Source organism: Triticum urartu, chromosome 4A, assembly GCF_056163025.1.
Source record: "Triticum urartu cultivar PI428250 chromosome 4A, HENAU_Tu73, whole genome shotgun sequence".
NCBI classification, from domain to species: Eukaryota; Viridiplantae; Streptophyta; class Magnoliopsida; order Poales; family Poaceae; genus Triticum; species Triticum urartu.
The window spans coordinates 11,842,582-11,870,451 of record NC_141876.1 but is presented as its reverse complement, the minus strand read 5'-3'; the positions used below and the strand labels follow the sequence as shown (position 1 = coordinate 11,870,451).

The window sequence follows — 27,870 nt, the reverse complement described above, 5'->3', positions numbered from 1 at the left end:
CCCATCAACTAATATAAAATTCCTACACACACGATGCAGCTGTATTCTCTGTTGAATAACCTGTTGCATACTATCTGAACATCAAACTTAGGAGCAACAATTACTGGGGGACACAATCAACCACTTTGGAGGTAACTCTCACTTAAGATATCTGCAGCGGCATTCTAGTATGGGCATTTACATGACAAACACATGAACGAAAAAGAAAAGACAGGTGGGCACGGTAGCGCTTAAGAGTATGTCAGATAAGGCACAGGAGCAAGAGGCGCTTTCAGGATAGTTTGTCGAGATTCCTCTCCCAAAATTTCTCAGACGACGAATGTGACCAAATATACGATGCTTCAGGAGGAGCAGCACGAAGCCGCGCTGACCACTCTCTCATTGGGTCTCTGGGAGAGAACCATCCCCGCCGCCTGTGGGTTCTGCGCTGCCTGCCCTTGCAGCAATCTCTTCGCTGCAATGGGAATCGATGAAACATTAGCATCTAATCATATAACATCAATGCAAACACGTAAAAAAAGAAGACAAAAGTCTTATGTTAAGGGGCAAAAGGTGGAGCAAGGTAACGGTGGACTGCACTGCGGCTTAGAGATTTTCGGTCCAGAAACCAACAGCCCGTAGAAAGTGGACTCACCAATCTCATAAAATATGTCATTCACATTGGTTGCAGTTTTAGCAGATGTTTCCATGAAGAAGAGGCCATTCTCCTGCGCATACGTCTTGGCTTCCTGCAGTAAATGAACCTCATGTCACACATAAATATAGAACAGCTACCTGAGCTGATAAAAAAACACCCACAACAAGTAAACCAAATGCGGCAAGCAACATGAAGTAGCACATTCTCTTGTCATAACTTCATACTTCCTGCTTCCATACTCCCTCTGTTGCAAATTGTAAGACCCCGAGTAGGGCAGCCCGGTGCATGTAGCTCCCGCTTGCGCAGGGTCCGGGGAAGGGTCCGACCACTTTGGGTCTATAATACGCAGCCTTTCCCTACATTTCTGTAAGAGGCTGTTTCCAGGACTTGAACCCGTGACCTCATGGTCACAAGGCAGCAGCTTTACCACTGCGCCAAGGCTCCCCTTCAAATTGTAAGACCCCGAGTAAGCATAAAAATTAAGGGTGCGTTTGGAACTTAGGAAAAATTAGTTATAGCCTTGCTCGGCAAGGAGGAGACGTTTTTTGGGCAAAGAGGAGACATTTGGTAGGGAGATGATCACTCTTGCTTTCCTTGGCATGGTTGCCCTTAACTGCCAATAAATTCTTGACAGTGCAGAGAGCCAAATCAGCTCTCTTGCGTGGGCAAGCAAGCTGGTGCTACGTGAGGGACAACCAACTGCCTGTCGAACGTGAGGCTTTGATACCAAACTAAACACGGAGTTTTGCTTTTTCCAATAATAGCCCAGCCTGGCTAGTTTAATCCCCTCCAGGTTGGGCAAAATGAGCTGTACAAATCATGAAAAGAGAGATGTGAAAATGACCAAGCTATACTTGTCATAACTTAATATTCCCTGCTAGTCAGTGAGAGCATAGCTTACAAATGCTCGAGAAGTGATAAGTGGAAAAAACGAGAAACACCAATAAATTCTCATATGCGCGCCTAATACTGTAAAAAGAGTTGGAAAAAATCATACTCCCTTCCGTTAGATTTCTTTCCAATCTTGCCCCTAATTAATCGCTGGGCTGTACTTAATTTTCCTAGTTGGATTCAAGGACGTTGGGCTGTTAGTGCACAAGGTAATTAAGCCGGCACATGATTAGAGGGGGAAAGGGCTGTGGACTCAGGGTTATTTTCGTCAAAACTAGTGCTAATTTCTTTCTGCGCCTTGTTTTCTGAATCACAGCAGAAAACATTCATGCCCTTCAGTATGCAATTTAGGGAGTGTGCCTTATCATTTGAAATGGTTGGTAGGAGTACCACCATATTTACTACTACCAAAACAATTTCATCAAAACTACAGAAAAACAGATAGCATGAACGTGCTGATAGTAGTAAATAATGGTATCCTGGCCGTCTTTAATTTCTTAAAAAATGTTTAGGCCTTCTTTGGTTCATAGGATAGGAATTTTAGGCCTCCTTTGGTTTGGAGGAATTTCATAGGAATTTTAGAGGATAGGATTCTTATAGGATTTTTTCCTTTAGAGCCCTTTGGTTCATAGGAATAGATTCCTATTCCTACATAGGATTTGTTCCTATCCTCCACATTTCATAGGAAAATAAAAATGAGCCTAGACTCAATGGAAAAATTCCTTTGATGTCAACCAAATGACATCTCGTTTCCTATTCCTACTCATAGGATTTGAGATACATGCCATCTCATTTCCTACAAAATTCCTATTCCTATGATAATCCTATCCTATGAACCAAAAGAAGCCTTATAGGAATAGGAAAATCATAGGAAGTGAGATGACATGCATGTCAATTCCTATAGAGAAAGAGATGTCATTTGGTGCATAGGATAGGATTTTTTCCATTGAGTCTAGGCTAATGTTTTTTTCCTCCAAAACGTGAAGGATTGATTCCTATCCTACATAGGAATAGGAATCCATTCCTACAAACCAAAGGGCTTCAAAGGAATTTTTCCTTTGCAAATCCTATCCTATAGAATTCCTACAAAAATCCTACAAACCAAAGGAGGCCTTAGATGCTGCAGGAAACATAAATACATTACTTTTGATTGTCTTGGCAAATGTGTAAAATTCCCTGTAACTAAAGCAAGCAAGGCACAAAAGACTAAATGATGGTAATACCGTCTTCAGGAAAGAACGCAGATATGTGCATCAAGATGCTCCACAGTAGGAAGTTGTGAAAACTAAATACAATGTGAAAGTGTAATATCAAGTATTTGCCTTCAAATTATAAGGTTCTGTGTAAATGTTACAACTAAACAGATTAAAATACAAGGTGGATTTAATGTGCTCACAGAGAGATTTTCTGTGTACAACTGTTGAACCCCAAATAAACAGAAATAAGAATGATATGATGTGATGCTGACGGTGCATATTATAGTATGAAAGGAAGATTATTTGAATTACTAGTTGACAACACCATATCTATTTTCAATGGCAGAAAATTAAACATCGGTGAAATAGAACAGTGAAACATAGTACAATACTAGACTGGGAAGGTTGAAAGCAACCAGCAAGAAAATGGACTACATACCTCTATTTGAACCTCCCTCGCCTCAAGCAAATCAGCTTTGTTGCCAGCAAGAGCCACTACTGTATTCTGGTTTCCTACAACAATGAAAAGGTTAAATTAATATGTCTGTATTAACAAGCGACAAAACCTTTCACATGGCCTGATTCTGTTAACTATTGGTATTTATACTACCATTAATCAGATCCAAAAGCGCAAATATTTTCAGAAAAGATCCAAAATCACAAACGTGAAATGAGCAAAGAAGTCAAATGTGAGTATAAGTGGAAATTTATAATAACTTAAACATGATGATCTTTGTAGCCAAAATAGAAGTGTAAACAAAACAAAGTGTGCAGACCAAATAAAATGCAGCTTAATTTCATAAACATGTGGAAAACACAAACCTAAAGTGACTCAAACTGCATATTAGTCTTATCATCAAATCCAGAAACACAGAGCACTTACAAAATGGATTTCGTACAAGCTAACTATTTGAGGAGCTGGTTAGTCATACAGTTACTGAGCAGACATGATCAAACATCAGGCATGACATGTCTTCAAATGATAAAGTGGAGTACCTTGAGCTTGAAGTTCTTGAACCCATTTCTTTGCTCGGGTGAAGGATGCCTGAAGGTAAAAATATTAAAAGTTACATGATATCTTAATGGGATCATCCCTGCACTTAGCGGTAGCTATACTGCTTCTAGATTAAGTTAATGCTTCTTCAAGCACATAATAGAATTACAACATGAAGCAGCAAACACAAAGTGCATATGTGGTGCGAACATGCTAAAACAGAAGAGGTTCCATGATAACTAAAAACTCGTTGAAACAGCACCACAGCAAACATACATCCATAGTCGAGAACTATTTTGAGGAATACCGTGTATTAGTCGTCAACTAAGTATTATCAATGCCCGTTAAGGCATTAACTATGGATTGTTAACCTCATGTGCAACAAAGGAATATAAACCATCCAAGGTATTCCACATGGATCAACCACTAGTAACCAGTTAAATGCACTAGTACTTAAGTGTGTTAAAAGCTCAAAACTTTCAGAGAATGCATGGAAGCAAAACTAGATATTTCTACCATGTTCTCACCAAGACCCACTCATTGCTGGCAAGTAAACAACAAACTTAACCATCACAAAATTTTGTAACTTCATTTATGGTGTCATCCATACAAAATCGTAGCCCCTGTCACATTTTTACTGTTATGAAGTACGGCACCCTGCAGTTCTCACAGGCATACACACTCTTTTGCAATACAAGGTAAGCAAGTGCAGGTCTACTTGAATAATGTTTTCTCTTCTCCATAGTTTCACTATCTCTCTTTCTCTTGGAACAGATTAGTGACTGAAGAAACCAAGTTGTCAGATTTTACCCAAGTGCCTGAGAACTAAATCACGCCATCTGGAGACTACTACCTTGCCTGACTTTACTGCCCCTGCTACAATTATTCTTGGTTCCCTTTTAATTCCCCAATTGAACTCACAACTAAACGTACTTCTGTAAGGATTCATAACCATTGTTCATTCGCCAAAGCAACTAACATGCAAATAATAGGAGACTGTCATCGAGACCTATTATTTTATCACCGGAACAGGTAAACCAATTCCATTTTACTAACCTGGTTCGAGATGTCATAGACAACTATGGCTGCGGCAGCACCCCTGTAGTACATGGGGGCCAAGCTGTGATACCTCTCCTGCCCAGCAGTATCCCAAATTTCAAACTTCACAGTCTCGTCATTAACAGCCAATGTTTGAGAGAAGAAAGCCGCTCCAATTGTCGATTCCTGAAGACAAATAGACCAATACAATGATCATGTTCAGAACAAAACCTACAGATATATTATGTTCAACAAAAGGAGCGTATCAGCCGACTTGCCTGGAATTCAACAAATTGTCCTTTTACAAACCGAAGCACCAGGCTGGATTTCCCAGCACCCACATCGCCAAGAAGAACCTGAAAAATCCGAGCATAGTAAAACATTGGCATTTCACAGCCCACGAGATTCTAACAGCGCAAAATCAATATGTTTCACACTAAAAAAAATAGTACTCGGAACGTAAGTTAGCAATTTGCCGTAAAACTGACCATCAAAATGGAATTTAGATAAGAACTGGGAAACATTTATGATCTCAAAATCACCTTGCTTGTGAAACATTGAAGTCAAGAAAAGAGAAATTAATGAGCATATCTTCACATACATTTTGCACCCCCAAAGACAAGAGTTACTAATACTCCAAGCTAACAGAGACTGAAAAAGAAAGTGTGGCTACTGGCGCAGAACAACATCTTCTACTGGAGAATTCCCCAGCAAACATAATCTATTAGTCTTACTACATGATATTATTAGCCGTCGTAACAGCAGCGACACCATCGTCAATTGTGCACTCGACAAGTGATCGGGAGCACCACCACGAGACATCACACCAAAAACTAGTCAGATACTTCTACTAGGAAGTAGCGATCAAGATCCAGCCCGGGCGATTCGGTGGTCAATGGCTGCGGCGGATCACTAGAGATAAGAATTCGCACCAGTTTGGCGTTGCGGATCTTGCTGCCGGCGCTGGCCGCCATCGGATTCGACGCCGGATTAGCGCTGCGTTCTCGCGGAACCTTGAAGCAGATCAAACCGCACGCGAGGAGGCGAATTGGGGAATTGGTTGTTGGCTCTCCGCGTGTGAAATGTGTTTCTCTTTATTATTTTTTGGCTTAAGAAAAATACTTTTTCAGGTGCGCCCTTGTAGAGCTGTATAATTAGACTTCCCTACGTTAACGCTCAGCACAAACCTTCGCTGCTCGTATGCGCAATGCATTTCCCATTTCAAAGAGATTACTCCTCCGATCCAATATACTTTTCTCCAACCCAAAATAAGTGTCGACGACTAAGTATAACTTTGCACAAGTTTGGATTTCTTCTTCTCGTTCTAAATTTGTGAACTCTAGCCAAATATGTTATGACCATCATAAATATATCTTTATGTTAAAAATGACCATCATTACTGCATCACTAACCAAATGATGTCGGCTAGAAGGATAAAATGTGTAGCTATGACCCATGGGCCGCAAGGGCTTTTGCAAGAGTGTATGCAATGGAGTCGGCTATCCCTTGGCTAAGTGAGGAGGCATACTTAAATTACATTGCACGAACCTTACACCACAAAAAGAGGATCCAAGAACTATAATCCCATTGTCCTATTCCTATTTGAGTTCTTTGTGTCTCGCTCCGACCCCCTTCCCTTTCTATCCCATTTCGCATTTCAAAACTAGGTTAGGTCCATGAAAACTCTTGGTACGAGAGCCACCCATCTTACGCTAATGAGACTCAATCCCTTTGAGACCATCACAACGTAGACCACGGAAGGAGTGGTGGCAGGAAGTACCATGACCACTGCGATGTCGAAGCAACTTCATGATCCCTTCACATGTGTGCATCCGTAGCTCTCGGAGCTGACAACATAAGTCACCGTCAACATCACAACTTCTCGACCATTTCGAGACTCCTCGTCATGTCCCTGATCTCATCCGGGACTCCGAACAAACTTCAATCACCAAATCACATAACTCATAATACAAATCGTCACAGAACGTTAAGCGTGTGGATCCTACGGGTTCGAGAACTATGTAGACATGACCGAGACTCATCTCCAGTCAATAGCCAATAGCGGAACCTGGATGCTCATATTGGTTCCTACATATTCTACGAAGATTTTTATCGGTCAAACCGTATAACGATATACGTTGTTCCCTTTGTCATCGGTATGTTACTTGCCCGAGATTCGATCGTCGGTATCTCAATACCTAGTTCAATCTCGTTACCGGCAAGTCTCTTTACTCATTCCGTAATGCATCATCCCGTAACTAACTCATTAGTCACATTGCTTGTAAGGCTTATAGTGATGTGCATTACCGAGAGGGCCCATAGATACCTCTCGATACTCGGAGTGACGAATCATAATCTTGATCTATGCCAACTCAACAAACACCATCGGAGACACCTGTAGAACATCTTAATAATCACCCAGTTACGTTGTGACGTTTGATAGCACACAAGGTGTTCCTCCGGTATTCGAGAGTTGCATAATCTCATAGTCTGAGCAATGAAACTGTAACGATCATCGTGCTAACGGATGGGTCAAGTCAATCACATCATTCTCTAATGATGTGATCCCGCTTATCGAATGACAACTCTTTGTCCATGGCTAGGAAACTTAACTATCTTTGATTAACGAGCTAGTCAAGTAGAGGCATACTAGTGACACTCTGTTTGTTTATGCATTTCACACATGTACTAAGTTTCCGGTTAATACAATTCTAGCATGAATAATAAACATTTATCATGATATAAGGAAATATAAATAACAACTTTATTATTGTCTCTAGGGCATATTTCCTTCAGTCTCCCACTTGCACTAGAGTCAATAATCCAGTTCACATCGTCATGTGATTTAACACGAATAGTTCACATCTTTATGTGATTAGTTCACATCTCTATGTGACTAACACCCAAAGGGTTTACTAGAGTCGATAATCTAGTTCACATCGCTATGTGATCAACACCCAAAGAGTGATCATGTTTTGCTTGTGAGAGAAATTTAGTCAACGGGTCTGCCACATTCAGAGTTGTATGTATTTTGCAAATTTTCTATGTCTACAATGCTTTGCATGGAGCTACTCTAGCTAATTGCTCCCACTTTTAATATGTATCTAGATCGAGACTTAGAGTCATCCAGATCAGTGTCAAAGCTTGCATCGACGTAACTCTTTACGACGAACTCTTTGTCACCTCCATAACCGAGAAACATTTCCTTATTCCACTAAGGATATTTTTGACCGCTGTCCAGTGATCCACTCCTGGATCACTATTGTACCCTCTTGCCAATCTTATGGTAAGGTACACAATAGGTCTGGTACACAGCATAGCATATTTTATAGAACCTATGACTGAGGCATAGGGAATGACTTTTCATTCTCTTTCTATTTTCTGCTGTGGTCGGGTTTTGATTCTTTACTCAACTTCACACCTTGCAACACAGGCAAGAACTCCTTCTTTGACTGTTCTATTTTGAATTACTTCAAAACCTTGTCAAGGTATGTACTCATTGAAAATATATCAAGCGTCTTGATCTATCTTGATGCTCAATATGTAAGTAGCTTCACCGAGGTCTTTCTTTGAAAAACTCCTTTCAAATACTCCTTTATGCTTTTCAGAAAATTCTACATTATTTCCGATCAACAATATGTCATTCACATATACTTATCAGAAATGTTGTAGTGCTCCCACTCACTTTCTTGTAAATACAGGCTTCACCGCAAGTCTGTATAAAACCATATGCTTTGATCACTTTATCAAAGCATATATTCCAACTCCGAGATGCTTGCACCAGTCCATAGATGGATTGCTGGAGCTTGCTCACTTTGTTAGCACCTTTAGGATTGACAAAACCTTCTGGTTGCATCATATACAATTCTTCTTTAAGAAATTCATTAAGGAATGCAGTTTTGACATCCATTTGCCAGATTTCATAAAATGCGGCAACTGCTAACATGATTCGCACAGACTTTTAAGCATCGATACGAGTGAGAAAATCTCATCGTAGTCAACACCTTGATCTTGTCGAAAACGTTTTGCGACAATTCAAGCTTTGTAGATAATAACACTACTATCATCGTTCGTCTTCCTCTTGAAGATCCATTTATTCTCAATGACTCACCGATCATCGGGCAAGTCAATCAAAGTCCATACTTTGTTCTCATACATGGATCCCATCTCAGATTTCATGGCCTCAAGCCATTTTGCGAAATCTGGGCTCATCATCGCTTCCTCATAGTTCGTAGGTTCGTCATGGTCTAGTAACATGACTTACAGAACAGGATTACCGTACCACTCTGGTGCGGACCGTACTCTGGTTGACCTACGAGGTTCGGTAGTAACTTGATCTGAAGTTTCATGATCATCATCATTAGCTTCCTCACTGATTGGTGTAGGAATCAATGGAACTAATTTCTGTGATGAACTACTTTCCAATTCAGGAGAAGGTACAATTACCCCATCAAGTTCTACTTTCCTCCCACTCACTTCTTTCGAGAGAAACTCCTTCTCTAGAAAGGATCCATTCTTAGCAACAAAATATCTTGCCTTCGGATCTGTGATAGAAGGTGTACCCAACAGTTTCTTTTGGGTATCCTATGAAGACGCACTACTCCAATTTGGGTTCGAGCTTATCAGTTTGAAACTTATTCACATAAGCATCGCAACCCCAAACTTTAAGAAACGACAACTTTGGTTTCTTTCCAAACCATAGTTCATACGGTGTCATCTCAACGGATTTAGATGGTGCCCTATTTAACGTGAATGAAGTTGTCTTTAATGCATAACCCCAAAATATAGTCGTAAATCGGTAAGAGACATCATAGATCGCACCATATCCAATAAAGTACGATTACAACGTTCGGACACACCATTATGCTGTGGTGTTCCAGGTGGCGTGAGTTGCGAAACTATTCCACATTGTTTCAAATGAAGACCAAACTTGTAACTCAAATATTCACCTCCACAATCAGATCGTAGAAACTTTATTTTCTTGTTATGATGATTTTCCACTTCACTCTGAAATCCTTTAAACTTTTCAAATGTTTCAGACTTATGTTTCATTAAGTAGATATACCCATATATGCTCAAATCATCTGTGAAGGTTAGAAAATAACGATACCCGCCGCGAGCCTCAACACTTATCGGATCACATACATCAACATGTATTAATTTCCAATAAGTCAGTTGCTCGCTCCATTGTTCCGGAGAACGGAGTCATAGTCATCTTGCCCATGAGGCAAGGTTCGCAAGCATCAAGTGATTTCAAAAGTCCATCAGCATGGAGTTTCTTTATGCACTTTACACCAATATGACCTAAACGGCAGTGCCACAAATAGGTCGCACTATCATTATTAACTTTGCATCTTTTGGCTTCAATATTATGAATATGTGTATCACTATGATCGAGATTCAATAAACCATTCACCTTGGGTGTATGATCACAGAAGGTTTTATTTATGTAAACAGAATAGCAATTATTCTTTGACTTAAATGAATAACCGTATTGCAATAAACATGATCCAATCATATTATGCTCAACGTAAACACCAAATAACATTTATTTTAGGTTCACCACTAATCCCGAAGGTAAAGGGAGTGTGCGATGGTGATCTTATCAACCTTGGAATCATTTCCAACACACGTCGTCACCTCGTCCTCAACTAGTCTTTGTTTATTTTGCAACTCCCGTTTCGAGTTACTTCTCTTAACAATTGAACTAGTATCAGATACTGAGGGGTTTGCTATAAACACTAGTAAAGTACACATCAATAACATGTATATCAAATATACCTTTGTTCACTTTGCCATCCTTCTTATCCGCCAAGTATCTAGGGAAGTTCCACTTCCAGTGACCATTTCCTTTGCAGTAGAAGCACTCAGTTTCAGGCTTGTGTCTAGCTTTGGGCTTCTTCATGGGAGTGGCAACTTGCTTGCCATTCTTCTTGAAGTTCCCTTTATTTCCCTTGCCCTTTTACTTGAAACTAGTGGTCTTGTCAACCATCAACACTTGATACTTTTTCTTGATTTCTACCTTCGCCGATTTCAGCATCGTGAAGAGCTTTGGGAATTGTTTCCGTTATCCCTTGCATATTATAGTTCATCATGAAGTTCTAGTAACTTGGTGATAGTGACTAGAGAACTCTGTCAATCACTATCTTATCGGGAAGATTAACTCCCACTTGATTCAAGTGATTGTAGTACTCAGACATTCTGAGCACATGCTCACTCGTTGAGCTATTCTCCTCCATATTGTAGGCAAAGTACTGTCAGAGGTCTCATACCTCTTGACACGGGCATGAGTATGAGATACCAATTTCAACTCTTGGAACATCTTATATGCTCCGTGGCGTTCAAAACATTTTTGAAGTCCCGGTTCTAAGCCGTAAAGCATGGTGCACTAAACTATCAAGTAGTCATCATACCGAGTTTGTCAAACGTTCATAACGTCTGCATCTGCTCCTGCAATAGGTCTATCACCTAGCGGTGCAGCAAGGACATAATTCTTCTGTGCAACAATCAAGATAATCCTCAGATCACGGACCTAGTCCGCATCATTGCTACTATCATCTTTCAACATAGTTTTTCTCTAGGAACATATCAAAAATAAACGGGGAGCTACATGGCGAGCTATTGATCTACAACATAGTTATGCAAATACTATCAGGACTAAGTTCATAATAAATTAAAGTTCAACTAATCATATTACTTTAAGAACTCCCACTTAGATAGACATCCCTCTAGTCATCTAAATGATCACGTGATCCAAATCAACTAAACCATGTCCGATCATCACGTGAGATGGAGTAGTTTTCAATGGTGAACATCACTATATTGATCTCATATCTACTATATGATTCACGCTCGACCTTTCGGTCTCCACTGTTCCGAGGCCATATCTGCATATGCTAGGCTCGTCAAGTTTAACCTAAGTATTCCGCGTGTGCAAAACTGGCTTGCACCCGTTGTATGTGAACGTAGAGCTTATCACACCCAATCATCACGTGGTGTCTCGGCACGACGAACTGTCGCAGCGGTGCATACTCAGGGAGAACACTTATACCTTGAAATTTAGTGAGAGATCATCTTATAATGATATCGCCGAACTAAGCAAAATAAGATGCATAAAGGATAAACATCACATGCAATAAAAATATGTGACATGATATGGCCATGATCATCTTGCGCCTTTGATCTCCATCTCCAAAGTACCGTCATGATCTCTATCGTCACCGGCATGACACCATGATCTCCATCATCTTGATCTCTATCAACGTGTCATCACATGGTCGTCTCGCCAACTATTGCTCTTGCAACTATTGCTATCGCATAGCGATAAAGTAAAGCAATTATTTGGCGCTTGCATCTTATGCAATAAAGAGACAACCATAAGGCTTCAGCCAGTTGCTGATAACTTCAACAAAAACAAGATCATCTCATACAACAACTTATATCTCATCACGTCTTGACCATATCACATCATAATAAGCCCTGCAAAAACACGTTAGACGTCCTCTACTTTGTTGTTGCAAGTTTTACGTGGCTGCTATGGGCTGAGCAAGAACCGTTCGTACCTAAGCATCAAAAAACACAACGCGGTATAGTGATTGCTTTTTGATCTTCAGAAAGAACGTGTTCATTGAATCCGATTCAACTAAAGTTGAAGAAACAGACACCCACTAGCCACCTGTGTGCGAAGCACGTCGGTAGAACCAGTTTCGCCTAAGCGTACGCGTAATGTTGGTCTGGGCCGCTTCATCCAACAATACCACCGAATCAAGAATCAACTAGTGACGACAAGTAATATGTATATACCCACGCCCACAACTCTTGTTTGTTCTACTCGTGCATGTTGTTGGGTAACGTAGTAATTTAAAAAAATTCCTACGCACACGCAAGATCATGGTGATGCATAGCAACGAGAGGGGAGAGTGTTGTCTACATACCCTCGTAGACCGACAGTGGAAGCGTTATGACAACGCGGTTGATTTAGTCGTACGTCTTCACGGCCCGACCGATCAAGCACCGAAACTACGGCACCTCCGAGTTCTAGCACACGTTCAGCTCGATGATGATCCCCGGACTCCGATCCAGCAAAGTGTCGGGGAAGAGTTCCGTCAGCACGATGGCGTGGTGACGATCTTGATGTTCTACCGTCGCAGGGCTTCGCCTAAGCACCGCTACAATATTATCGAGGATTATGGTGGAGGGGGGCACCGCACACGGCTAAGAGAACGATCTCCAAGATCAACTTGTGTATCTAGAGGTGCCCCCTGCCCCCGTATATAAAGGAGCAAGGGGGAGGGGCGGCCGGCCAGGAGGAGGCGCGCCAGGGAGGAGTCCTACTCCTACCGGGAGTAGGACTCCCTCCTTTTTCCTTGTCCAACTAGGAGAGGGGGAAGGAAGGGAGAGAGGAGAGGAAGGAAAGGGGGGGCGCCGCCCCCCCTCCTTGTCCAATTCGGACTAGAGGGGGAGGGGGCGCGCGGCCTGCCCTGGCCGCCCCTCCTCTTCTCCACTTTGGGCCCATGAGGCCCATTAACCCCCCGGGGGTTCCGGTAACCCCCCGGTACTCCGGTTTTATCCGAAACTTCTCCGAAACACTTCCGATGTCCGAATATAGCCGTCCAATATATCAATCTTTATGTCTCGACCATTTCGAGACTCCTCGTCATTTCCGTGATCACATCCGGGACTCCGAACAATCTTCGGTACATCAAAATATATAAACTCATAATGAAACTGTCATCGTAACGTTAAGCGTGCAGACCCTACGGGTTCGAGAACAATGTAGACATGACCGAGACACGTCTCCAGTCAATAACCAATAGCGGAACCTGGATGCTCATATTGGCTCCTACATATTCTACGAAGATCTTTATCGGTCAGACCGCATAACAACATACGTTGTTCCCTTTGTCATCGGTATGTTACTTGCCCGAGATTCGATCGTCGGTATCTCAATACCTAGTTCAATCTCGTTACCGACAAGTCTCTTTACTCGTTTCGTAATACATCATATCGCAACTAACTCATTAGTTGTAATGCTTGCAAGGCTTATGCGATGTGCATTACCGAGAGGGCCCAGAGATACCTCTCCGACAATCGGAGTGACAAATCCTAATCTCGAAATACGCCAACCCAACATGTACCTTTGGAGACACCTGTAGAGCTCCTTTATAATCACCCAGTTACGTTGTGACGTTTGGTAGCACACAAAGTGTTCCTCCGGTAAACGGGAGTTGCATAATCTCATAGTCATCGGAACATGTATAAGTCATGAAGAAAGCAATAGCAACATACTAAACGATCGGGTGCTAAGCTAATGGAATGGGTCATGTCAATCACATCATTCTCCTAATGATGTGATCCCGTTAATCAAATGACAACACATGTCTATGGTTAGGAAACATAACCATCTTCGATTAACGAGCTAGTCAAGTAGAGGCATACTAGTGACGTTTAGTTTGTCTATGTATTCACACAAGTATTATGTTTCCGGTTAATACAATTCTAGCATGAATAATAAACATTTATCATGATATAAGGAAATAAAATAATAACTTTATTATTGCCTCTAGGGCATATTTCCTTCAGTCTCCCACTTGCACTAGAGTCAATAATCTAGATTACACAGTAATGATTCTAACACCCATGGAGCTTTGGTGTTGATCATGTTTTGCTCGTGGAAGAGGCTTAGTCAACGGGTCTGTTACATTCAGATCCGTATGTATCTTGCAAATCTCTATGTCTCCCACCTGGACTAGATCCCGGATGGAATTGAAGCGTCTCTTGATGTGTTTGGTTCTCTTGTGAAATCTAGATTCCTTTGCTAAGGCAATTGCACCAGTATTGTCACAAAAGATTTTCATTGGACCCGATGCACTAGGTATGACACCTAGATCGGATATGAACTCCTTCATCCAGACTCCTTCGTTTGCTGCTTCCGAAGCAGCTATGTACTCCGCTTTACATGTAGATCTCGCCACAACGCTTTGTTTAGAACTGCACCAACTGACAGCTTCACTGTTTAATGTAAACACGTATCCGGTTTGCGATTTAGAATCATCCGGATCAGTGTCAAAGCTTGCATCAACGTAACCATTTACGATGAGCTCTTTGTCACCTCCATATACGAGAAACATATCCTTAGTCCTTTTCAGGTATTTCAGGATGTTCTTGACCGCTGTCCAGTGATTCACTCGTGGATTACTTTGGTACCTCCCTGCTAGACTTATAGCAAGACACACATCAGGTCTGGTACACAACATTGCATACATGATAGAGCCTATGGCTGAAGCATAGGGAACATCTTTCATTTTCTCTCTATCTTCTGCAGTGGTCGGGCATTGAGTCTTACTCAATTTCACACCTTGTAACACAGGCAAGAATCCTTTCTTTGCTTGATCCATTTTGAACTTCTTCAAAACTTTGTCAAGGTATGTGCTTTGTGAAAGTCCAATTAAGCGTCTTGATCTATCTCTATAGATCTTAATGCCCAATATGTAAGCAGCTTCACCGAGGTCTTTCATTGAAAAACTCTTATTCAAGTATCCCTTTATGCTATCCAGAAATTCTATATCATTTCCGATTAGTAATATGTCATCCACATATAATATCAGAAATGCTACAGAGCTCCCACTCACTTTCTTGTAAATACAGGCTTCTCCAAAAGTCTGTACAAACCCAAATGCTTTGATTACACTATCAAAGCGTTTATTCCAACTCCGAGAGGCTTGCACCAGTCCATAAATGGATCGCTGGAGCTTGCACACTTTGTTAGCTCCTTTTGGATCGACAAAACCTTCCGGTTGCATCATATACAACTCTTCTTCCAGAAATCCATTCAGGAATGCAGTTTTGACATCCATCTGCCAAATTTCATAATCATAAAATACGGCAATCGCTAACATGATTCGGACAAACTTAAGCATCGCTATGGGTGAGAAGGTCTCATCGTGGTCAATCCCTTGAACTTGTCAAAAACCTTTTGCGACAAGTCGAGCTTTGTAGACAGTAACATTACCGTCAGCGTCAGTCTTCTTCTTGAAGATCCATTCATTCTCAATTGCTTGCCGATCATTGGGCAAGTCAACCAAAGTCCACACTTTGTTCTCATACATGGATCCCATCTCAGATTTCATGGCTTCAAGCCATTTTGCGGAATCTGGGCTCACCATCGCTTCTTCATAGTTCGTAGGTTCATCATGATCTAGTAGCATGACTTCCAGAATAGGATTACCGTACCACTCTGGTGCGGATCTTACTCTGGTTGATCTATGAGGTTCAGTAGAAACTTGTTCTGAAGTTTCATGATCATCGTCATTAGCTTCCTCACTAATTGGTGTAGGTGTCACAGAAACCGTTTTCTGTGATGTACTACTTTCCAATAAGGGAGCAGGTACAGTTACCTCATCAAGTTCTACTTTCTCCCACTCACTTCTTTCGAGAGAAACTCCTTCTCTAGAAAGTTTCCGAATTTAGCAACAAAAGTCTTGCCTTCGGATCTGTGATAGAAGGTGTATCCAATAGTTTCCTTTGGATATCCTATGAAGACACATTTCTCCGATTTGGGTTCGAGCTTATCAGGTTGAAGATTTTTCACATAAGCATCGCAGCCCCAAACTTTAAGAAACGACAACTTTGGTTTCTTGCCAAACCATAGTTCATAAGGCGTCGTCTCAACGGATTTCGATGGTGCCCTATTTAACGTGAATGCAGCCGTCTCTAAAACATAACCCCAAAACGATAGCGGTAAATCAGTAAGAGACATCATAGATCGCACCATATCTAGTAAAGTACGATTACGACGTTCGGACACACCATTACGCTGTGGTATTCCGGGTGGTGTGAGTTGCGAAACTATTCCGCATTGTTTCAAATGTACACCAAACTCGTAACTCAAATATTCTCCTCCACGATCAGATCGTAGAAATTTTATTTTCTTGTTACGATGATTTTCAACTTCACTCTGAAATTCTTTGAACTTTTCAAATGTTTCAGACTTATGTTTCATTAAGTAGATATACCCATATCTGCTTAAGTCATCTGTGAAGGTGAGAAAATAACGATATCCGCCACGAGCCTCAACATTCATTGGACCACATACATCTGTATGTATGATTTCCAACAAATCGGTTGCTCTCTTCATAGTACCGGAGAACGGTGTTTTGGTCATCTTGCCCATAAGGCACGGTTCGCAAGTACCAAGTGATTCATAATCAAGTGGTTCCAAAAGTCCATTAGTATGGAGTTTCTTCATGCGCTTTACACCGATATGACCCAAACGGCAGTGCCACAAATAAGTTGCACTATCATTATCAACTCTGCATCTTTTGGCTTCAACATTATGAATATGTGTGTCACTACTATCGAGATTTAATAAGAATAGACCACTCTTCAAGGGTGCATGACCATAAAAGATATTACTCATATAAATAGAACAACCATTATTCTCTGATTTAAATGAATAACCGTCTCGCATCAAACAAGATCCAGATATAATGTTCATGCTCAACGCTGGCACCAAATAACAATTATTTAGGTCTTCGGGAGGAAATAGAGATGATAGGACCACCTGAATGCTGGAGATGAGTGCTCGTCGTATTCCCTCGAGCAAAGCGGAGAAGAGAAGGGGGAAGAAAAAAGGTTCCTAACTCATTGGAATACTAATCCCGAAGGTAGATGCAGAGGTAGCGTGCCGACTGCGACCACATCGACTTTGGAACCATTTCCCACGCGCATCATCACCTCGTCCTTGGCCAATCTTCGCTTAATCTGTAGTCCCTGTTTCGAGTTGCAAATATTAGCAACAGAACCAGTATCAAATACCCAGGTGCTACTGCGAGCATTAGTAAGGTACACATCAATAACATGTATATCACATATACCTTTGTTCACCTTGACATCCTTCTTATCCGCCAAATACTTGGGGCAGTTCCGCTTCCAGTGACCAGTCTGCTTGTAGTAGAAGCACTCAGTTTCAGGCTTAGGTTCAGATTTGGGTTTCTTCTTCTGAGCAGCAACTTGCTTGCTGTTCTTCTTGAAGTTCCCCTTCTTCTTCCCTTTGCCCTTTTTCTTGAAACTAGTGGTCTTGTTGACCATCAACACTTGATGCTCCTTCTTGATTTCTACCTTCGCAGCTTTCAGCATTGCGAAGAGCTCGGGAATTGTCTTATCCATCCCTTGCATATTATAGTTCATCACGAAGCTCTTGTAGCTAGGTGGAAGTGATTGGAGAATTCTGTCAATGACGCAATCATCTCGAAGATTAACTCCCAATTGAATCAAGTGATTATTATACCCAGACATTTTGAGTATATGCTCACTGACAGAACTGTTCTCCTCCATCTTGCAGCTATAGAACTTATTGGAGACTTCATATCTCTCAATCCGGGCATTTGCTTGAAATATTAACTTCAACTCTTGGAACATCTCATATGCTCCATGACGTTCAAAACATCGTTGAAGACCCGATTCTAAGCCGTAAAGCATGGCACATTGAACTATCGAGTAGTCATCAGCTTTGCTCTGCCAGACGTTCTTAACGTCGTCAGTTGCATCAGCAGCAGGCCTGGCACCCAGCGGTGCTTCCAGGACGTAATTCTTCTGTGCAGCAATGAGGATAATCCTCAAGTTACGGACCCAGTCCTTGTAATTGCTACCGTCATCTTTCAACTTTGCTTTCTCAAGGAACGCATTAAAATTCAATGGAACAATAGCATGAGCCATCTATCTACAATCAAACATAAACAAGCAAGATACTATCAGGTACTAAGTTCATGATAAATTTAAGTTCAATTAATCATATTACTAAAGAACTCCCACTTAGATAGACATCCCTCTAATCCTCTAAGTGATCACCTGATCCAAATCAACTAAACCATGTCCGATCATCACGTGAGATGGAGTAGTTTCATTGGTGAACATCACTATGTTGATCATATCTACTATATGATTCACGCTCGACCTTTCGGTCTCCGTGTTCCGAGGCCATATCTGTTATATGCTAGGCTCGTCAAGTTAAACCTGAGTATTCTGCGTGTGCAACTGTTTTGCACCCGTTGTATTTGAACGTAGAGCCTATCACACCTGATCATCACGTGGTGTCTCAGCACGAAGAACTTTCGCAACGGTGCATACTCAGGGAGAACACTTTTACTATGATAATTTAGTGAGGGATTATCTTATAATGCTACAGTCAATCAAAGCAAGATAAGATGCATAAAAGATAAACATCACATGCAATCAATATAAGTGATATGATATGGCCATCATCATCTTGTGCTTGTGATCTCCATCTTCGAAGCACCGTCATGATCACCATCGTCACCGGCGCGACACCTTGATCACCATCGTAGCATCGTTGTCGTCTCGCCAATCTTATGCTCCCACGACTATCGCTACCGCTTAGTGATAAAGTAAAGCATTACAGCGCAATTGCATTGCATACAATAAAGCGACAACCATATGGCTCCTGCCAGTTGCCGATAACTCGGTTACAAAACATGATCATCTCATACAATAAAATTTAGCATCATGTCTTGACCATATCACATCACAACATGCCCTGCAAAAACAAGTTAGACGTCCTCTATTTTGTTGTTGCAAGTTTTACGTGGCTGCTACGGGCTTAAGCAAGAACCAATCTTACCTACGCATCAAAACCACAATGATAGTTTGTCAAGTTGGTGCTGTTTTAACCTTCGCAAGGATCGGGCGTAGCACACTTGGTTCAACTAAAGTTGGAGAAACTGACACCCGCCAGCCACCTGTGTGCAAAGCACGTCGGTAGAACCAGTCTCGCGTAAGCGTACGCGTAATGTCGGTCCGGGCCGCTTCATCCAACAATACCGCCGAACCAAAGTATGACATGCTGGTAAGAAGTATGACTTATATCGCCCACAACTCACTTGTGTTCTACTCGTGCATATAACATCAACACATAAAACCTGGGCTCGGATGCCATTGTTGGGTAACGTAGTAATTTAAAAAATTTCGTACGCACACGCAAGATCATGGTGATGCATAGCAACGAGAGGGGAGAGTGTTGTCTAAATACCCTCGTAGACCGACAGCGGAAGCGTTATGACAACGCGGTTGATGTAGTCGTACGTCTTCACGGCCCGACCGATCAAGCACCGAAACTACGGCACCTCTGAGTTCTAGCACACGTTCAGCTCGATGACGATCCCCGGACTCCGATCCAGCAAAGTGTCAGGGAAGAGTTCCGTCAGCACGACGGCGTGGTGACGATCTTGATGTTCTACCGTCGCAGGGCTTCGCCTAAGCACCGCTACAATATTATCGAGGATTATGGTGGAGGGGGGCACCGCACACGGCTAAGAGAACGATCTCCAAGATCAACTTGTGTATCTAGAGGTGCCCCCTGCCCCCGTATATAAAGGAGCAAGGGGGAGGGGCGGCCGGCCAGGAGGAGGCGCGCCAGGGAGGAGTCCTACTCCTACCGGGAGTAGGACTCCCTCCTTTTTCCTTGTCCAACTAGGAGAGGGGGAAGGAAGGGAGAGAGGAGAGGAAGGAAATGGGGGGCGCCGCCCCCCTCCTTGTCCAATTCGGACTAGAGGGGGAGGGGGCGCGCGGCCTGCCCTGGCCACCCCTCCTCTTCTCCACTTTGGGCCCATGAGGCCCATTAACCCCCGGGGGGTTCCCGTAACCCCCCGGTACTCCGGTTTTATCCAAAACTTCTCTGAAACACTTCCGATGTCCGAATATAGCCGTCCAATATATCAATCTTTATGTCTCGACCATTTCGAGACTCCTCGTCATTTCCTGATCACATCCGGGACTCCGAACAATCTTCGGTACATCAAAATATATAAACTCATAATGAAACTGTCATCGTAACGTTAAGCGTGCAGACCCTACGGGTTCGAGAACAATGTAGACATGACCGAGACACGTCTCTAGTCAATAACCAATAGCGGAACCTGGATGCTCATATTGGCTCCTACATATTCTACGAAGATCTTTATCGGTCAGACCGCATAACAACATACGTTGTTCCCTTTGTCATCGGTATGTTACTTGCCCGAGATTCGATCGTCGGTATCTCAATACCTAGTTCAATCTCGTTACCGACAAGTCTCTTTACTCGTTTCGTAATACATCATATTGCAACTAACTCATTAGTTGTAATGCTTGCAAGGCTTATGCGATGTGCATTACCGAGAGGGCCCAGAGATACCTCTCCGACAATCGGAGTGACAAATCCTAATCTCGAAATACGCCAACCCAACATGTACCTTTGGAGACACCTGTAGAGCTCCTTTATAATCAACCAGTTACTTGTGACGTTTGGTAGCACACAGAGTGTTCCTCCGGCAAACGGGAGTTGCATAATCTCATAGTCATAGGAACATGTATAAGTCATGAAGAAAGCAATAGCAACATACTAAACGATCGGGTGCTAAGCTAATGGAATGGGTCATGTCAATCACATCATTCTCCTAATGAGGTGATCCCGTTAATCAAATGACAACACATGTCTATGGTTAGGAAACATAACCATCTTCGATTAACGAGCTAGTCAAGTAGAGGCATACTAGTGACATTTAGTTTGTCTATGTATTCACACAAGTATTATGTTTCTGGTTAATACAATTCTAGCATGAATAATAAACATTTATCATGATATAAGGAAATAAAATAATAACTTTATTATTGCCTCTAGGGCATATTTCCTTCACATATAACATCTTGGCATAGACCTGGCTCTCATACCACTATTGGGGAACACAGTAATTTCAAAAAAATTCCTACGCACACGCAAGATCTATCATGGTGATGCATAGCAACGAGAGGGGAAGAGTGTTGTCCACGTACCCTCATAGACCGTAAGCGGAAGCGTTATGACACCACGGTTGATGTAGTCGTACGTCTTCACGGCCCGACCGATCAAGCACCGAAACTATGACACCTCCGAGTTCTAGCACACATTCAGCTCGATGACGATCCCCGGACTCAGATCCAGCATAGTGTCGGGGAAGAGTTCCGTCAGCACGACGGCGTGGTGACGATCTTGATGTTCTACCGTCGCAGGGCTTCGCCTAAGCACCGCTACAATATTATCGAGGATTATGGTGGAGGGGGGCACCGCACACGGCTAAGAGAACGATCTCCAAGATCAACTTGTGTATCTAGAGGTGCCCCCTGCCCCCGTATATAAAGGAGCAAGGGGGAGGGGCGGCCGGCCAGGAGGAGGCGCGCCAGGGAGGAGTCCTACTCCTACCGGGAGTAGGACTCCCTCCTTTTTCCTTGTCCAACTAGGAGAGGGGGAAGGAAGGGAGAGAGGAGAGGAAGGAAATGGGGGGCGCCGCCCCCCTCCTTGTCCAATTCGGACTAGAGGGGGAGGGGGCACGCGGCCTGCCCTGGCCGCCCCTCCTCTTCTCCACTTTGGGCCCATGAGGCCCATTAACCCCCGGGGGGTTCCGGTAACCCCCCGGTACTCCGGTTTTATCCGAAACTTCTCCGAAACACTTCCGATGTCCGAATATAGCCGTCCAATATATCAATCTTTATGTCTCGACCATTTCGAGACTCCTCGTCGTTTCCATGATCACATCCGGGACTCCGAACAATCTTCGGTACATCAAAATATATAAACTCATAATGAAACTGTCATCGTAACGTTAAGCGTGCGGACCCTGCGGGTTCGAGAACAATGTAGACATGACCGAGACACGTCTCCAGTCAATAACCAATAGCGGAACCTGGATGCTCATATTAGCTCCTACATATTCTACGAAGATCTTTATCGGTCAGACCGCATAACAACATACGTTGTTCCCTTTGTCATCGGTATGTTACTTGCCCGAGATTCGATCGTCGGTATCTCAATACCTAGTTCAATCTCGTTACCGACAAGTCTCTTTACTCGTTTCGTAATACATCATCTCGCAACTAACTCATTAGTTGTAATTCTTGCAAGGCTTATGTCATGTGCATTACCGAGAGGGCCCAGAGATACCTCTCCGACAATCGGAGTGACAAATCCTAATCTCGAAATACGCCAACCCAACATGTACCTTTGGAGACACCTGTAGAGCTCCTTTATAATCACCCAGTTACGTTGTGACGTTTGGTAGCACACAGAGTGTTCCTCCGGCAAACGGGAGTTGCATAATCTCATAGTCATAGGAACATGTATAAGTCATGAAGAAAGCAATAGCAACATACTAAACGATCGGGTGCTAAGCTAATGGAATGGGTCATGTCAATCACATCATTCTCCTAATGATGTGATCCCGTTAATCAAATGACAACACATGTCTATGGTTAGGAAACATAACCATCTTCGATTAACGAGCTAGTCAAGTAGAGGCATACTAGTGACGTTTAGTTTGTCTATGTATTCACACAAGTATTATGTTTCCGGTTAATACAATTCTAGCATGAATAATAAACATTTATCATGATATAAGGAAATAAAATAATAACTTTATTATTGCCTCTAGGGCATATTTCCTTCACATATAACATCTTGGCATAGACCTGGCTCTCATACCACTATTGGGGAACACAGTAATTTCAAAAAAATTCCTACGCACACGCAAGATCTATCATGGTGATGCATAGCAACGAGAGGGGAAGAGTGTTTTCCACGTACCCTCATAGACCGTAAGCGGAAGCGTTATGACACCACGGTTGATGTAGTCGTACGTCTTCACGATCCGACCGATCCTAGTATCGAAAGTACGGCACCTCCGTGATCTGCACACGTTTGGCTTGGTGACGTCCCACGAACTCACGATCCAGCAGAGTGTCAAGGGAGAGCTTCATCAGCATGACGGCGTGATGACGGTGATGATGAAGCTACCGACGCAGAGCTTCGCCTAAGCACTACGACGATATGACCGAGGTGGATTATGGTGGAGGGGGGCACCGCACACGGCTAATGGATCAATGATCAACTTGTGTGTCTATGGGGTGCCCCCTGACCATGTATATAAAGGATGGAGGGAGGAGGAGGCCGGCCCTCATAGAGCGCGCCGAAGTGTGGAGTCCTACTAGCTAGGACTCCCTAGTCCTAGTACGATTCCACCTCCCACATGGAATAGGAAAAAGGGAAGAGAGAAGGAGAAGGAAGGAAGGGGGCGCCCCCTTTCCCTAGTCCAGTTCGAAGCAGTCCATAGAGAAGGGTCACGGCCACCCTTGAGGCTTTTCTCTCCTTTCCCGTATGGCCCATTAAGGCCCAATACAAATTCCCGTAACTCTCCGGTACTCCGAAAAATACCCGAATCACTCGGAACCTTTCCGATGTCCGAATATAGCCTTCCAATATATCGATCTTTACGTCTCAAACATTTTGAGACTCCTCGTCATGTCCCTGATCTTATCTGGGACTCCGAACAAACTTCGGTCATCAAATCACATAACTCATAATACAAATCGTCACAGAACGTTAAGCGTGCGGACCCTACGGGTTCGAGAACTATGTAGACATGACCGAGACTCATCTTCAGTCAATAACCAATAGCGGAACCTGGATGCTCATATTGGTTCCTGTTGGAAATATGCCCTAGAGGCAATAATAAATTATTTATTATTATATTTCCTTGTTCATGATAATCGTTTATTATCCATGCTATAATTGTATTGATAGGAAACTCAGATACATGTGTGGATACATAGACAACACCATGTCCCTAGTAAGCCTCTAGTTGACTAGCTCGTTGATCAATAGATGGTTACGGTTTCCTAACCATGGACATTGGATGTCGTTGATAACGGGATCACATCATTAGGATAATGATGTGATGGACAAGACCCAATCCTAAGCCTAGCACAAAGATCGTGTAGTTCGTATGCTAAAGCTTTTCTAATGTCAAGTATCATTTCCTTAGACCATGAGATTGTGCAACTCCCGGATACCGTAGGAATGCTTTGGGTGTATCAAACGTCACAACGTAACTGGGTGACTATAAAGGTGCATTACAGGTATCTCCGAAAGTGTCTGTTGGGTTGGCACGAATCGAGACTGGGATTTGTCACTCCGTGTAAGCGGAGAGGTATCTCTGGGCCCACTCGGTAGGACATCATCATATGCGCAATGTGACCAAAGAGTTGATCACGGGATGATGTGTTACGGAACGAGTAAAGAGACTTGCCGGTAACGAGATTGAACAAGGTATAGGGATACCGACGATCGAATCTCGGGCAAGTACAATACCGCTAGACAAAGGGAATTGTATACGGGATTGATTGAGTCCTTGACATCGTGGTTCATCCGATGAGATCATCGTGGAACATGTGGGAGCCAACATGGGTATCCAGATCCCGATGTTGGTTATTGACCGGAGAACGTCTCGGTCATGTCTGCATGTCTGCCGAACCCGTAGGGTCTACACACTTAAGGTTCGATGACGCTAGGGTTATAAAGGAAGCTTGTATGTGGTTACCGAATGTTGTTCGGAGTCCCGGATGAGATCCCGGACGTCACGAGGAGTTCCGGAATGGTCCGGAGGTAAAGATTTATATATAGGAAGTCCTATTTCGGCCATCAGGACAAGTTTCGGGGTCATCGGTATTGTACTGGGACCACCGGAAGGGTCCCGGGGGCCCACCGGGTGGGGCCACCTATCTCGGAGGGTCCCATGGGCTGAAGTGGGAAGGGATCCAGCCCAAAGTGGGCTGGGGCGCCACTTCCCTTATGGCCCATGCGCCTAGGGTGAAGGGGGAACCCTAAGGAAGAGTCCCAAGGAGGGAAGGCACCTCCTAGGTGCCTTGGGGGGGAGGGAAACCTCCCCTGGCCGCCGCCCCCTAGGAGATTGGATCTCCTAGGGCTGGCGCACCCCCCCTTGGGCTCCCTATATATAGTGGGGGTAGGAGGGCCTCTTGAGACACAACTTATGCCTTTGGTGCAGCCCTCCCTCTCTCCCAAGTCCTTCTCCTCTCCCATGGTGCTTGGCGAAGCCCTGCAGGATTGCCACGCTCCTCCACCACCACCATGCCGTTGTGCTGCCGTTGTATGGAGTCTTCCTCAACCTCTCCCTCTCTCCTTGCTGGATCAAGGCGTGGGAGACGTCACCGGGCTGTACGTGTGTTGAATGCGGAGGTGTCGTGCGTTCGGCACTTGATCATCGGTGATTTGAATCACGATGAGTACGACTCCATCAACCCCGTTCACTTGAACGCTTCCGCTTAGCGATCTACGAAGGGTATGTAGATGCACTCTCCAACCCCTCGTTGCTAGTCTCTCCATAGATAGATCTTGGTGACACGTAGGAAAATTTTGAATTTCTGCTACGTTCCCCAATAGTGGCATCATGAGCTAGGTCTATTGCGTAGATTCTATGCACGAGTAGAACACAAAGTAGTTGTGGGCGTTGATTTTGTTCAATATGCTTACCGTTACTAGTCTTATCTTGATTCGGCGGCATCGTGGGATGAAGCGGCCCGGACCAACCTTACACGTACTCTTACGTGAGACCGGTTCCACCGACAAACATGCACTAGTTGCATAAGGTGGCTGGCGGGTGTCTGTCTCTCCCACTTTAGTCGGATCGGATTCGATGAACAGGGTCCTTATGAAGGGTAAATAGCAATTGGCATATCACGTTGTGGTTTTTGCGTAGGTAAGAAACGTTCTTGCTAGAAACCCATAGCAGCCACGTAAAACATGCAAACAACAATTAGAGGACGTCTAACTTGTTTTTGCAGGGTATGCTATGTGATGTGATATGGCCAAAGGATGTGATGAATGATATATGTGATGTATGAGATTGATCATGTTCTTGTAATAGGAATCACGACTTGCATGTCGATGAGTATGACAACCGGCAGGAGCCATAGGAGTTGTCTTTATTTATTTATGACCTGCGTGTCAACTTAAACGTCATGTAATTACTTTACTTTATTGCTAACCGTTAGCTGTAGTAGTAGAAGTAATAGATGACGTGACAACTTCAAGAAGACACAATGATGGAGATCATGATGATGGAGATCATGGTGTCATGCCGGTGACAAGATGATCATGGAGCCCCAAGATGGAGATCAAAGGAGCTATATGATATTGGCCATATCATGTCACTATTTGATTGCATGTGATGTTTATCATGTTTATACATCTTATTTGCTTAGAACGACGGTAGTAAATAAGATGATCCCTCATTAAAATTTCAAGAAGTGTTCTCCCCTAACTGTGCACCGTTGCTACAGTTCGTCGTTTCTAAGCACGCCGTGATGATCGGGTGTGATGGATCCTTACGTTCACATACAACGGGTGTAAGACAGTTTTACACATGCAAAACACTTAGGGTTAACTTGACGAGCCTAGCATGTACAGACATGGCCTCGGAACACAGAAGACCGAAAGGTCGAGCATGAGTCGTATGGTAGATACGATCAACATGAAGATGTTCACCGATAATGACTAGTCCGTCTCACGTGATGATCGGACACGGCCTAGTTGACTCGGATCATGTAATCACTTAGATGACTAGAGGGATGTCTATCTGAGTGGGAGTTCATAAGATGAACTTAATTATCCTGAACATAGTCAAAAAGGATTTTGCAAAATATGTCGTAGCTCGCGTTTCAGTTCTACTGTTTAGATATGTTCCTAGAGAAAAATTAGTTGAAAGTTGATAGTAGCAATTATGCGGACTAGGTCCGTAAACCGAGGATTGTCCTCGTTGCTTCGTAGAAGGCTTATGTCCTTAATGCACCGCTCAGTGTGCTAAACCTCGAACGTCGTCTGTGGATGTTGCGAACATCTGACATACACGTTTTGATGACTACGTGATAGTTCAGTTAAACGGTTTAGAGTTGAGGCACCGAAGACGGTTTTGAAATGTCGCGAAACATATGAGATGCTTCGAGGGCTGAAATTGGGATTTCAGGCTCGTGCCCACGTCAAGAGGTATAAGACCTCCGACGATTTTCTTAGCCTACAAACTAAGGAGAAAAGCTCAATTGTTGTGCTTGTGCTCAGATTGTCTGAGTACAACAATCGCTTGAATCGAGTGGGAGTTGATCTTCCAGATGAAATAGTGATGGTTCTCCGAAGTCATTACCACCAAGCTGCTAGAGCTTCGTGATGAACTATAATATATCAGGGACATATATGATGATCCTTGAGCTATTCGCGATGTTTGACACCGCGAAAGTAG

The 27,870-nt window shown here is 43.2% G+C and overlaps 1 protein-coding gene across 1 annotated transcript; it reads right to left on the bottom strand.

Annotated features, from left to right (window-relative positions):
* Nucleotides 1-9: 9 nt before the first annotated feature.
* LOC125550253 (ras-related protein Rab5A) lies at nucleotides 10-5,961 on the bottom strand. The gene is made up of 7 exons (XM_048713210.2): nucleotides 5,689-5,961; nucleotides 5,035-5,112; nucleotides 4,775-4,942; nucleotides 3,721-3,769; nucleotides 3,164-3,237; nucleotides 635-728; nucleotides 10-454 (listed from the first exon to the last, which is right to left on the bottom strand). The coding sequence occupies exons 1-7, from the start codon at nucleotides 5,728-5,730 to the stop codon at nucleotides 342-344; spliced, it is 618 nt and encodes a 205-aa protein (XP_048569167.1). The 5' UTR covers nucleotides 5,731-5,961; the 3' UTR covers nucleotides 10-341.
* Nucleotides 5,962-27,870: the final 21,909 nt, after the last annotated feature.